We start from the raw sequence: 14,680 nt of genomic DNA, 5'->3' as shown, positions 1-14,680 counted from the left end.
TAGATAATATTACCACTGTTAGCCTATAGGGGTCAGTAGATAATATTACCACTGTTAGCCTATAGGGGTCAGTAGTAGATAATATTACCTCTGTTAGCCTATAGGGGTCAGTAGATAATATTACCACTGTTAGCCTATAGGGGTCAGTAGATAATATTACCACTGTTAGCCTATAGGGGTCAGTAGATAATATTACCACTGTTAGTCTATAGGTGTCAGTAGTAGATAATATTACCACTGTTAGCCTATAGGGGTCAGTAGTAGATAATATTACCACTGTTAGCCTATAGGGGTCAGTATGGAACATGGACACAAAGAGTAAAATACATGTTTTTCAAAGCTTTTATTTAAAACATTCAAAGTGTAAAAAAACTTTACATCATACACAAAACAAACAAAAATAATGTGAAGTTTGTAGCTACAGAGGTGAAGCAGAGCTGCAAGAATGTATTAAATATTCCAGTGAGAATGAGGGGATCAATCGTCAACTGTCAATTAATCAATGAATAAAAGCTATCAAACTGACAGATAAAATAGCTAGTGAAGAGAAACTCCTCCTGCTTCTACTGCTAACAGCACATTACTATGTGTGTGTGTGTGTGTGTGTGTGTGCCTGTTCGTGCGTATGTGACGTGTGTGTGTGTGTCAGACTTCATTCAGTCTTTTATTGTTTTGTATTAAATATAGTGTCCCACGTCATCTGCTCCTGTTTTTGGCTGGTGTGTTGGTTCGTTTTGTTGCTGTAGTCTTCATGGCATAGTCAGTGTGTGTCTATGTATGTAATCAAATCAAATTGTATTTGTCACATACACGTGTGTGTGTGTGTGTGTGTGTGTGTGTGTGTGTGTGTGTGTGTGTGTGTGTGTATATGCATGCATGCATGTATGTGTATATGTGTGTATTTATTTTTGGCGGAAGTCAGCAGCGTATGCTCTGTGGTTATCCTGTTCAGTGTACTGGTCTCGATATCCTCTCAGCATGTCCTGAAAGCTGGGCATTCTCTGCTGGGGTGAGGGGTAGGACCCGTATGACAGCCCCTGCGAGGGAGGGGGGTAAGCCCCGTAGGTCTCCTCCTGGCCACTCTGGTATGGCTCTGAATCTGCCTCGCTTTCTCTCTCTGGCTCCCCCTGGTTGTAGCTATGGTCCTGGCTGTGCTGTGGCTCCCTCTGGTGTTCAGCCTGGGCATTGGCGTCTGGCAGCAGATCCTCCCGGGGTTCGTAGCGACGCAGGCGGCAGTTGGTGTCGTACTCCGGGTCACAGTCGGGGTCAGAAGGCTCCAGAACTCCGTTCCGTGATCCATCGGCATTGAGATGCGGCTCGTAGGGCTCGGCGGGGTAAGCGGTGTTATGGTGGGCGCCAGAACGCGGCTCTGCACGGGCTATTGGGTAGCACTCCTGGTCGTAGCCGATGAAGCATTCATAGCCCTCCTTGGTCTTTCCCCGGGGGCCCAGCGGGTGGCGATCCTCCTGTGGAGGCTCCTCATAGCGGGGAGGGGGGGCGGGGGCCTGCTGCAGCGGGGAGGGGGGGACATGTCTGTGCATGGAGGCCGCAGCTTCACGGTACATTGCTAAGGGATCGTTAGCATTAGCCTGCCTGTACATGGTGTATGGGTCGTTAGCTTGAGCATTAGCGATAGCTTGGCGGTACATGGCATATGGGTCACTAGCTTGAGCGCTGTGAGCACTGCCTTGGCGGTACATGGCATATGGGTCGCTAGCTTGAGAGCTTGGAGCACTGCCTTGGCGGTACATGGCATATGGGTCGCTAGCTTGAGCGCTGGGAGCACTGCCTTGGCGGTACATGGCATATGGGTCGCTAGCTTGAGCGCTCGGAGCACTGCCTTGGCGGTACATGGCATATGGGTCACTAGCTTGAGCGCTGGGAGCACTGCCTTGGCGGTGCATGGCATATGGGTCGCTAGCTTGAGCGCTGGGAGCACTGGTTTGGCGGTACATGGCATATGGGTCGCTAGCTTGAGCGCTGGGTGCACTGCCTTGGCGGTACATGGCATATGGGTCGCTAGCTTGAGCGCTGGGAGCACTGGCTTGGCGGTACATGGCATATGTGTCACTAGCTTGAGAGCTTGGAGCACTGCCTTGGCGGTTACCATTAGCGTTAGCATAAGCATCCCTGTACATAGCGAATGGGTCGCTGCGTTGCTCGGGAGCTGGGGGCGTAGCGCGCTCCGTTGCGGGTTCATCTTTGTGTTCTTCCTTGAACTCCTCTGGTGCCGTGGCGTACTTGGTTGCGGTGAGAGGGTTACAACCGTCCTCAAACAGAGGGTTGCAGGAACCAGGACCCGCCGGGGCGGGGGGAGCAGGGGCACGGGGTGCCTGGGGGCGGAAGGACAGTCATGATGATGATATTACAATTTCATGATAATCGCTATAAAAATAATGATGGCGATGATAACAAATACCAATCTTACCTGTAGGGATGCAGCGTAGGCGCAGCGAGGGTCTCTGGGGTCACAGTTGGGGTAACGGAGGAAGAGGCCGGAGGGAGCTTTTTGGACCAGCTGGGGTTTACAGGTGGGGTCTTTCGGGTCACAGCCCAGGTGGGCGTAGGAGGGCAGGGGCCCAGCGGAGGGATTGTGGCCGAAAGCAGCTCTCAGGTGGTACTGGAGACACTCCACGTCCTCCGCTGAACAGATACGCAGCAGCTCTGCCTTCTGCTCCTGGACGGGAATAAAAACAATCAGGACCAAGTTACTTATAGACAGCGAGATAGACACTATACATTAGTATAGTGGTACAGTAAAAGCAGTAATAGTGTAGTACTGTACCTTGGATAGGAAGGGCTGCACAGCGGGGGAGTAGTAGTGCCCAGAATGAGGTTCTTTAACAGCCACAGGGGAGCGCACATAAAGGGGGGCTGGGGCCTTGACCGGGCCAGGGGCAGGTGGGGGCTGGCTCTTGGCAGCATACAGACAATATGGGTCCCTACACAGGACATTAGATTAGATTCAATTCATAAGCATAAAATGATATAACACAGACATCAATTAACATGACTGACCTGTAGGGGTCACAGGCCTTGACAGGGGCTGGCTTAGGAGGGGCCTTGGGGGTTTCAGGTTTCTGCCGGCTAGTGGCCGAGGCCACGCAGTTTGGGTCCTCTGAGTCGGCGCAAGCCTTGTAGATGTCCCCTAGGTGGCCCAGGTAGGCCTTATAAGAGCGACGTCCCTCAGCACGGTTCTTATTTTGGAGGTAGGCCAGGTAGACCCTGTCCAGCTCCTGGACCTAAGGGGGGAGGGCGGGAGAAGGGGATAAAGATATATGAGGTTAGAGGTATAGGGGGTTCATAAAGATGAAAGCCAAAGCTAGGGAAACCCCAAGAACATTTACATTTTAGTCATGTAGCAGACGCTCTTATCCAGAGCGACTTACAGTAGTGAATGCATACATTTCATGCATTTTTTTTTGTTTTGTACTGGCCCCCCGTGGGAATCGAACCCACAACCCTGGCGTTGCAAACACCATGCTCTACCAACTGAGCCACAGGGAATAGAGATACCTGTGGAGTTCCCCAAGGTTCCCATGTCATTCTCAAACACAATATCCCTTTTCATCTCTAAGCAGATGATACTCAGCTCTGAAGGTCTGTGGTTAGTTAGTGTTGGCCCCTCGGGACCAGAAGGTTTGGGACCATTCCCAGGATAACACCCCAAACTCCTCAGAGTGTACTCACTGCCTCCGTGTTTCCATTGTCCGTGAAGTATTTGTACCAGCTCCAGAAGTCTGAGTGTTGCTTGTACCAGCTGATGTTTCTACGGTTACGGACAAGCCTCCTTGCCGATGCCATGGCAACCGCTGTCTCTTCAGTGGCATCCCCTACTGGCGAGACATCAAGCATCAAACATTGTTGTGCATATAAACTATGTTTGTTAGGTAGTTGTGCATTTACCATGTCCATTGAACTTCTGGAACAACGGCCCTGCCGACAGGAATTCTGAAAGGACAGACACACACCGTCAGAGCTAGATGTTGCCAGCATCAGCAGCAGAGACCAAAACATGATTACATATACCACTAAGTACCTTTCCCCACTGCAAGTGTAATATACAGGTGGAAAGGTGTGGGAATAAACACACTGGTTTACAGGGCAGGGGTTATTGGCAGTGCCTGGATGTTCGGTGACTACGGCTCTTTGTAGATTTTATAGGTGAGTCTGTAACAGTGGACCCCAACTGGGCCAGCTACCTTACAGAGCTCTGTGTGGGTGTGAGAGAGAAACAGTAGACACAGCTCTGCATGCTCTTTCATCTCCACAGAGAAAAAGGTGCTAACAGTTTTCAGAGGGAAGGACAGTGTGGGATGGAGGTAGAGAAGGAGAGAGAGATGCATGGATGATGGATGGAGGGAGGTGTGTGTGGTGTTGGGGTAAATGTTGCTGTCTCAGTGTATCCGCTGTATTATATTTAATGAGCCAGTAAAAGACTGGAACATCTGGAAACAACAGTCTTTACAGGACAGAGGGAGGGGGAGGAGGAGAGGGGGAGCAGGAGGGAGGAGAAAGCGGGACTCTGATGCCGACAGGTAATAATCTTTTACAAGTGCTGGAACGATGAAAGAATTCCCTCCCTCTCCTCCCCCATCCATGTAAATACACGATGGGTTAAGGTTAGGATTATGGTTAAGGTTAGGATTATGGGTCTGTTGACAGACAGTTTTAGAGGAAAGAGGAGATTGACTAAAGATTCCCCTGAGGGGAACTGTCAATCATGTCAACACAGAACCAGAAACAGCTGGTCTGGAGGCAGTTATCCAAGGCAGGTATCCGAGGCAGTTCCATATGGTGAGGTTATAATAGAGGTTATTACAACAGGTAATAATTAGAGGCAGACTCACTGTTCTGAGTTTTACTTAGGGTTAGGACAATGTTTCTGAATCTGTTCCCTAGTTACCCTCAGGACTGGACATTTTTGTCCTAGCCCAGCAATAATAGACCTGATTCAACTAGTCAAGGGCTTGCAAATAGGCAAGGTGAGGAGGAGTACGGTAGGAGAGGATCAATATTCAAAGTCCATCCATCAGAAAGTCCTTCATCCATCCTAACATGAACCCCTATGTCTGCTTGAGTGTGAATGCATGTGTGACTCACCAGGCAGCAGTATGGTGGCCAGCAGAGCAGCCGTGAACACACCGGAGAACGACATTCTGCTCCTTCCAGCCATGGCCTCCTCCTCTCCTACGGACAATTTCAGGTAAATACCAGTGGAAACAGTTCACAGTCAAATAAAGTGCTTCCTATACCCATGCCATTCCAAACCAAGACTAGTGAGTGCTGTAGAAGACGGTTAGAACCCTCATCTTGCTAAATCACCTTTAGTTGTCTTGCTTCACATAACAAAAAATGATAACAATGTTTCCAGTCTACATCCACCAGTGGGTCTGCTTCCACCCGTCTAAACTGCTTCCTCAGAGGGTCTTCTGTCTGAGTCTCATCAGGGGGTTTAGGCTGCTCTGCTGGTCGATTCTCCTACACAGGCTACAGGTGTTTCAGAGCACTCAAACCTGACCTTAAACTGGACTTAAACCAAACCTTGATTTTGTCTTACCTGTAGTTGTGTGTAGTGGAGTCTCTGTTGGATCTTGAGGAGAGACTGTATCAGACGAAGCCCACTGACCGGTTCAGAGGCTGGATGTTTAAGTGTGTATGTGAGACTCCTGGCGAACCCTGTCCCTCTGGCTCTACTGACAGACTGTGCCCCCTAAAACGGTTAGGTCTGGTTTTAAACAGACCCCTAATAATTAACACACACAAACCTTTCCAGGAGATCGAGGGGCACTGCTACCAGAGCTGCTATTGGCTGTTGCCAGCTCAACCACCTGACCAATCAGAGACTCCGTAATTACAGAGAGAGAGAGAGAGAGAGAGAGAGAGAAAACAACAGAGGGAGACAAGGAAATAGAGGGGAAATAATTAAGGGGGAAAGGAGGGTAAAGGCGCCACATAAGCACTTCCCAGAACCCATTTTGTAGGAGGAAGGCCCAAAACCCTGCCTGCTAGCTGCTGTTAGGAGACAGCTCTGTTGGCACACACTGACAGCTGGTCTGCCCATCAGTCATTTCAGGTGCTAGTTTCCTCATTAGCTCTACTGTTCAGACACATCTGCCCTGTAACAGAGGGTTTACACACACAGATCCTGCATCCGTACAGTGGCTCTCGAGCAACGTCCCTGTAAGATGAAATAGCACCCAAACCGAACAGGTAATGGTTTGGGACTCACCAAACACTCCAACTAGGTCGCAGCCACACAGACATGGATATAAATCTATGCATTTGTCACCTGTGTGTTTTGTATCCTTTTTATGGTGCTACGGTGTGCACTAATGAATACAACCCGGACCATTGCCAAATGTGACAACCCTTTTGACACCGTCTACATGATTTATGAAGCTACAAAAGGCCTTAGAAAAAGCTTTTAGAGCTGCTGTCCAGTAGCCATGAACATACTGGTCATGTTAACTGGGGATGTCCTATATATTTATTCTAGGTATGAGTGTGCATGTGATATTATGGAGTATGTAATTATTAGTCCACTAACAGGTGTTTCTCAGCGCCTACAGACCTGCCTGCTGCAGCACATTGAAACACGACCACTCTAAACCCACACTGATCATTTAGCTGGGCTATGGAATGTATGGGATCCACAGAATTCACACACACATCTGCTTTTTAAAAGAGCCTTTATTTTTAACAAACACAGTGGCAGGGGGGGGGGGGGGGGGGTCTTCTTCATTCACTGCAGGTCTTCATCATCAAACAAATCCTCGAAGTCTGAGAGAAACAGAGAAAAACAGAGAGACCGAGACATACAGACAGAGACACAGAGACAGAGAAACAGAAACAGACAGAGAAACAGAGACAGACAGAGACAGACAGAGACAGACAGAGACAGACAGAGACAGACAGAGACAGACAGAGAAACAGAGACAGACAGAGAAACAGAGACAGACAGAGACACAGAGACAGACAGAGAACAGAGACAGACAGAGAAACAGAGACAGACAGAGACAGACAGAGACAGACAGAGACAGACAGAGACAGACAGAGACAGACAGAGAAACACAGAGACAGACAGAGACAGACAGAGACAGACAGAGACAGACAGAGACACAGAGACAGACAGAGAAACAGAGACAGACAGAGACAGCAGAGACAGACAGAGAAACAGAGACAGACAGAGAAACAGAGACAGACAGAGACAGACAGAGAAACAGAGACAGACAGAGACAGACAGAGACAGACAGAGAGACAGAGACAGACAGAGAAACAGAGACAGACAGAGAAACAGAGACAGACAGAGACAGACAGAGACAGACAGAGACAGACAGAGACAGACAGAGACAGACAGAGACAGACAGAGAAACAGAGACAGACAGAGAAACAGAGACAGACAGAGACACAGAGACAGACAGAGAAACAGAGACAGACAGAGACACAGAGACAGACAGAGAAACAGAGACAGACAGAGACACAGAGACAGACAGAGAAACAGAGACAGACAGAGAAACAGAGACAGACAGAGAAACAGAGACAGACAGAGAAACAGAGACAGACAGAGACAGACAGAGACAGACAGAGACACAGAGACAGACAGAGACACGGCAGCAGAGAAACAGAGACAGACAGAGACAGACAGAGACAGACAGAGACAGACAGAGACAGACAGAGAAACAGAGACAGACAGAGACAGACAGAGAAACAGAGACAGACAGAGAAACAGAGACAGACAGAGACAGACAGAGACACAGAGACAGACAGAGACAGACAGAGAAACAGAGACAGACAGAGACAGACAGAGACAGACAGAGACAGACAGAGACAGACAGAGACAGACAGAGACAGACAGAGAAACAGAGACAGACAGAGACAGACAGAGAAACAGAGACAGACAGAGACAGACAGAGAAACAGAGACAGACAGAGACAGACAGAGAAACAGAGACAGACAGAGACAGACAGAGACAGACAGAGACAGACAGAGAAACAGAGACAGACAGAGACAGACAGAGAAACAGAGACAGACAGAGACAGACAGAGACACAGAGACAGACAGAGACAGACAGAGAAACAGAGACAGACAGAGACAGACAGAGAAACAGAGACAGACAGAGACAGACAGAGAAACAGAGACAGACAGAGAAACAGAGACAGACAGAGACAGACAGAGACACAGAGACAGACAGAGACAGACAGAGAAACAGAGACAGACAGAGACAGACAGAGAAACAGAGACAGACAGAAAGGATACGTCAGTGAGTTTCTGATTTAATTGACAGCTCCTATCTGCTGACACTGAGATGACTGACATGAAAGGCATGCTGAAGTTTGAAAACATCCTAAAATAGTAGTCCAGTATGCAGTATGATTCATAACAGATCATGCAGTAGTACCATATGTTAGTATTTGGTATGTAGTATCTGGGCTCTCAGGACTTTAGGTTCTAGGAGAGGCTTGGTGTTAACAGATGTGAGTGCTGCTTCAGGGGAGCTACAACCACTCAAGGACACAATCACAGATACCACAGAAACACAGGGGAATGTGTTTTTCTGCTGGGTGTGTGTGTGTGATACGTGGTGTGTATGTGTGTTCAAAGCGACAGGCTGGCTAAGTGTCCTGCTGAGTTTCAGTCTAACAGGAACCATAAACCCCTTTATCATCCCCCTCTCCTCCTTGTCCTCCTCCCTCTCTACCTGTCCTACTCCCCCTCCTCCCCCTCTGCTCTCCCCCTTGTCCTACTCCCCCTCTCCTCGCTAACTTCACCTACTTAACCGTCTGTCTCTCCTACTACTACCCCTTACATATCCTTCTTTAATGATCAGTTTCTAGGTCATGTGCTACTGAGACAAACTGTTTGTCCTGTAGCTAACACTGCCAGATGAAAAACACATTAGCGACATTGTGTGGTGTGTGTCTGTGTTTGTGTAAATTGAGGTTTACATGGAAAACACGTGTGTTAGTTACTGAGATACGGCCCTGTTGGCAAAGCAAACACACACAGAACTAGGGATGTAACGATTCACCAACACGCATCAGTCCCCGATTGAAATGTTTAAGGATGCAAGTGTATCGCGGATCCCAAAACGATCCAAATGTAGCATGCAATTGTCAGAAAACCGATTCAAATGTTATGAATCTCCGGTTCACATATTTTGTGTGCACATATTACGTTATTTCTACCTTCCTAAAATACCTCTAATCTTTTGTGACAACTGATGCGTCCTCTATTTCAGTGTGGAACTGCATGTAACTGCTTTGACAGTCATTGATCTACATGTCATTTTGCATGCTAGACAACCCCAGGCAATACCAGTAGCCTAGTCAAACTGCCTGCACACTGTGCCCTGTTCCACTCGCTGACCAACGCCAGCTAGGCGGCCTGTTCCACTCGCTGACCAACGCCAGCTAGGTGGCCTGTTCCACTCGCTGACCAACGCCAGCTAGGTGGCCTGTTCCACTCGCTGACCAACGCCAGCTAGGTGCCCTGTTCCACTCGCTGACCAACGCCAGCTAGGTGCCCTGTTCCACTCGCTGACCAACGCCAGCTAGGTGCCCTGTTCCACTCGCTGACCAACGCCAGCTAGGTGGCCTGTTCCACTCGCTGACCAACGCCAGCTAGGCAGCCTGTTCCACTCGCTGACCAACGCCAGCTAGGTGCCCTGTTCCACTCGCTGACCAACGCCAGCTAGGTGCCCTGTTCCACTCGCTGACCAACGCCAGCTAGGTGGCCTGTTCCACTCGCTGACCAACGCCAGCTAGGCAGCCTGTTCCACTCGCTGACCAACGCCAGCTAGGTGGCCTGTTCCACTCGCTGACCAACGCCAGCTAGGTGCCCTGTTCCACTCGCTGACCAACGCCAGCTAGGTGCCCTGTTCCACTCGCTGACCAACGCCAGCTAGGTGGCCTGTTCCACTCGCTGACCAACGCCAGCTAGGTGGCCTGTTCCACTCGCTGACCAACGCCAGCTAGGTGCCCTGTTCCACTCGCTGACCAACGCCAGCTAGGTGGTCTGTTCCACTCGCTGACCAACGCCAGCTAGGTGGCCTGTTCCACTCGCTGACCAACGCCAGCTAGGTGCCCTGTTCCACTCGCTGACCAACGCCAGCTAGGTGCCCTGTTCCACTCGCTGACCAACGCCAGCTAGGTGCCCTGTTCCACTCGCTGACCAACGCCAGCTAGGTGGCCTGTTCCACTCGCTGACCAACGCCAGCTAGGTGGCCTGTTCCACTCGCTGACCAACGCCAGCTAGGTGGCCTGTTCCACTCGCTGACCAACGCCAGCTAGGCGGCCTGTTCCACTCGCTGACCAACGCCAGCTAGGTGCCCTGTTCCACTCGCTGACCAACGCCAGCTAGGCGGCCTGTTCCACTCGCTGACCAACGCCAGCTAGGCGGCCTGTTCCACTCGCTGACCAACGCCAGCTAGGTGCCCTGTTCCACTCGCTGACCAACGCCAGCTAGGCGGCCTGTTCCTGATCTTGTAGATCACACTGTGCCCTGTTCCACTCGCTGACCAACGCCAGCTAGGCGGCCTGTTCCTGATCTTGCACATCTGTGTGGCACCTTCAGCGTTCAAATGCTTAAAACAGCTTGCGTGATATCAGGCTTTATTCGTCAAGTGACAACCTGTGTCATTTGCTAGGTTATTGGTATCTATGCGCTGTTAAAAATGGTGTTTTACTGGAGAGAACAAAAAGAATGGGAGACAGAACTCTGGCTATATCTGTTGAACGGGGCTTAGAACTGATTTTATTTGGATTATTCAGGTTCATCAGCAATAGTTTGGATTTACACAATCAGTGTATATTGTCATTTCACTGTAAGGTCTACACCTTTTTGTGACAAATAACATTTGATTTTAGAAAAAAGTGAAGTCTTTTTTTTTATATATATACAGATGAAGTCGGAAGTTTACATACACTTATGTTGGAGTCGTTTTTCAACCACTCCACAAATTTCTTATTAACAAACTATAGTTTTGGCAAGTCGGTTAGGACATCTACTTTGTGCATGACACAAGTCATTTTTCCAACAATTGTTTACAGACAGATTATTTCAGTTATAATTCACTGTATCACAATTCCAGTGGGTCAGAAGTTTACATACACTAAGTTGACTGGGCCTTTAAACAGCTCGGAAAATTCCAGAAAATTATGTCATGGCTTTAGAAGCTTCTGATAGGCTAATTGACATCATTTGAGTCAATTGGAGGTGTACCTGTGGATGTATTTCAAGGCTTACCATCAAACTCAGTGCCTCTTTGCTTGACATCATGGGAAAATCAAAGGAAATCAGCCAAGACCTCAGAAAAACATTGTACACCTCCACAAGTCTGGTTCATCTTTGGAAGCAATTTCCAAACACCTGAAGGTACCATGTTCATCTGTACAAACAATAGTACACAAGTATAAACACCATGGGACCACGCAGCCGTCACACCGCTCAGGAAGGAGACGTGTTCTGTCTCCTAGAGATGAACACACTTAAATCACACCAAAGTAAAATCAATGGAACAACAGAAAGGAGATGCTGGAGGAAACAGGTACAACAGTATCTATATCCACAGTAAAACGAGTCCTATATCAACATAACCTGAAAGAACGCTCAGCAAGGAAGAAGCCACTGGTCCAAAACCGCCATAAAAAAAGCCAGACTACGGTTTGCAAACTGCACATGAGGACAAAGATCGTACTTTTTGGAGAAATGTCCTCTGGGCTGATGAAACAAAAATAGAACTGTTTGGCCATAATGACCATTGTTATGTTTGGAGGAAAAGGGGGGACGCTTACAAGCCAAAGAACACCATCCCAACCGTGAAGCACGGGGGTGGCAGCATCATGTTGTGGGGGCGTTTTGCTGCAGGAGGGACTGGTGCACTTCACAAAATAGATGGCATCATGAGGTAGGAAAATTATGTGGATATATTGAAGCAACATCTCAAGACATCAGTCAGGAAGTTAAAACTTGGTAGCGAATGGGTCTTCCAAATGGACAATGACCCAAAGCATACTTCCAAAGTTGTGGCAAAATGGCTTAAGAACAACAAAGTCAAGGTATTGGAGTGGCCATCACAAAGCCCTGACCTCAATCATATAGACAATTTGTGGGCAGAACTGAAAAATCATGTGCGAGCAAGGAGGCCTACAAACCTGACTCAGTTACACCAGCTCTGTCAGGAGGAAAGGGCCAAAATTCACCCAACTTATTGTGGGAAGCTTGTGGAAGGATACCCGAAACGTTTGACCCAAGTTAAACAATTTAAAGGCAATGCTACCAAATACTATTTGAGTGTATGTAAACTTCTGACCGACTGGGAATGTGATAAAAAAAATAAAAGCTGAAATAAATCATTCTCTACTATTATTCTGACATTTCACATTCTTAAAATAAAGTGGTGATCCTAACTGACCTAAAACAGGGAATTTTAACTAGGATTAAATGTCAGGAATTGTCAAAAACTGAGTTTAAATTTATTTGGCAAAGGTGTATGTAAACTTCAACTGTGTGTATCTACACATAGGGTGACGAGCACTTTTGCAGGAGAGAAGATCTCTCTGTAAAAATTTCCAAACGAGATCGGGGTGAAATCCAAAATTGTGCTATATATTTATTGGCTATGTCATAGCTCATTTGTAAATGATAAATAATGATCCATTACTAACTCAAACACTTAATCTGCTAATGAGGGTGATGGTGATTTCAGAACCAAAGTGGGGACAAAAAACATGCTTCATTGACCCCCTTAATCTGATAGTGGGGTGGTAGATGCCTAGTCTCCCTTATGACTCAGCTCAGGTGTCTACATAGTACATGCCCCATAGACATAGATAATTTCACACACACACACACACACACACACACACACACACACACCACACACACACACACACACACACACACACACACACACACACACACACACACACACACACCACACACCCACACACCCCCCCCCCCCCCCCCCCGGCCAGCTCATGAGCTCTATCAGCAGCAGATTTTAATTGAGAATGGGAAATTAATGTGTTTATGCAAAAAAATTGAGTGCATCGTATCACATTAAACCGAATCGGATCGATTAGTTTCAAACTAACTAAAACATATCATTCCTGTATCGTATAGGAGCCCATGTATCTAGATATGTATTGAACCGTCTTGAAAGGGAAAGATGCACATCCCTACACAGAACACTTTTATTAAACCCCTCCCTAGTCCCATAGATCCTTGACATAGCCTCTACAGTCTAGCCCAGTGGTTCCCCCAACCTATTCTCCAGTATTTCCAGCCATTCCACTTATTTGATCTATTCCAGCACCAATACACCTGATTCAACTGGTCATCAGCACTCTATTAGATTCAATCAGGAAATCTAGTATTGGAATATAACAAATACGTGTAATGACTGGAGTTACTCAAGAATAGGTTTGAGAAAAAGTGGTCTATTCTAGCCTCCTGCCCTGTCTACCGTGTTAGTGTGTGTGTCTCACCGTTGAAGAAGTCTGAGTGCACTGCTTTCTCGTTTGCTGCCAAGTCCATGAGCAGACCGCTGCTGCCCCCTGCCTGAAGAACACACAAGTGGGCCCACACACAGGTACAGTTTCATAATGTTAGCCATTTATCAACCTACATAAAACACATGAGCTCAACAAGAAAGTACAATAAATCAAAGACATTTCGTTCAGCTAACGTTAGTAGTAGCAAGTTCCCAACAACTGTGTGTTGAACAAGATGACCGGATAACACCGGGCGTTTTTTGTATCCGAGTCACTTACTGTAGTTACTCTAGGTGGCTAGATTACCGTTGGAGTTAACATGGTAACGTTAGCTAGCTAGGTCGGTGATACGTGTAACCTGATGATTACTAACCTCGTCTAGATCCACATAAGGCCCGGCGCCTTCAGGGAACATCTCGTCCACCGCTGGTTTCATGATAGTTTCTGTCTTTGACGAGTTACCGTAATGAATATTAACGTTAGCTACCTAGCTGTTTTCTGTCAATGTAAACAAAACAAACCGGACCTTTCTTCTTCTATGATATATGGCGGCCTCGAAAACAACCGTTAAAGGTGCATGCTGCCACCTACTGTGCTGAAGTGTGTGGTCAATCACGGTTTACAACATTAGCTCCACATTTCTAAATCCTCCTACCTAAAGCAGTACTTCTGAGAAAATAAAAAAGAGCCCTACTAACTTCTAATAGACCATCACCCAAACCCCCCCAAACCCGTCCAAACTCAATGACCCTACACTTCAATCTTTCTCTCTCAACATACTAACAACAATATAACACATGCTCTACTGTTTCATCGACAATACACTCCAGACACAAACCATTCACATGCTTTCCAACCAGATGTAATGATGAGTACAATGTCCTAGGTGTAATCAAGCAAACACCACATTTTCCTTCCTAATCTGACTTTTTAATCTTGGGCCACCGACCTTTCTTTCATATAAATGGGCTCAGAGTCCCATCTCCTTGGGCTCAGAGTCCCATCTCTTCTGCCACACATCTATCAAAATGGCTCTGATCTTACATTTGGCCTCACCACTTCCCAGTGGAACATTAATATCAATTATATCTTGTTTCAAATCTCTTTTGGGTATCTGGTCTACAACTTCATTCCCTTCCACACCCGAATGTGCTGGGATCCAGCAGAATCTCACTACTACACCC

General features: G+C 47.5%; 2 protein-coding genes across 3 annotated transcripts; both read right to left on the bottom strand.

The window, feature by feature from the left end:
- Nucleotides 1–328: 328 nt before the first annotated feature.
- and1 (actinodin1) lies at nt 329–5,613 on the bottom strand. 2 transcript variants are annotated; one of them, XM_014159380.3, is made up of 8 exons: nt 5,561–5,613; nt 5,104–5,190; nt 3,907–3,951; nt 3,691–3,836; nt 3,019–3,242; nt 2,786–2,942; nt 2,429–2,677; nt 329–2,333 (listed from the first exon to the last, which is right to left on the bottom strand). In XM_014159380.3, the coding sequence occupies exons 2-8, from the start codon at nt 5,174–5,176 to the stop codon at nt 903–905; spliced, it is 2,325 nt and encodes a 774-aa protein (XP_014014855.2). In that variant the 5' UTR covers nt 5,177–5,190; nt 5,561–5,613; the 3' UTR covers nt 329–902. The 2 variants fall into 2 exon arrangements, with proteins under 2 accessions (XP_014014855.2, XP_014014856.2); XM_014159381.3 differs by having other exon boundaries at nt 3,691–3,833.
- cops9 (COP9 signalosome subunit 9) lies at nt 3,745–14,058 on the bottom strand. The gene is made up of 6 exons (XM_082965948.1): nt 13,870–14,058; nt 13,491–13,563; nt 5,561–6,783; nt 5,104–5,190; nt 3,907–3,951; nt 3,745–3,836 (listed from the first exon to the last, which is right to left on the bottom strand). Exons 1-3 carry the CDS (start codon nt 13,930–13,932, stop codon nt 6,746–6,748), a joined length of 174 nt encoding a protein of 57 aa, XP_082822074.1. The 5' UTR covers nt 13,933–14,058; the 3' UTR covers nt 3,745–3,836; nt 3,907–3,951; nt 5,104–5,190; nt 5,561–6,745.
- Nucleotides 14,059–14,680: the final 622 nt, after the last annotated feature.

Source organism: Salmo salar, chromosome 19 (genome assembly GCF_965601325.2).
Source record: "Salmo salar chromosome 19, fSalSal1, whole genome shotgun sequence".
NCBI lineage: Eukaryota > Metazoa > Chordata > Actinopteri > Salmoniformes > Salmonidae > Salmo > Salmo salar.
Note: the sequence above shows the minus strand (reverse complement) of the source record. Positions and strands in the feature narration are given on the sequence as shown.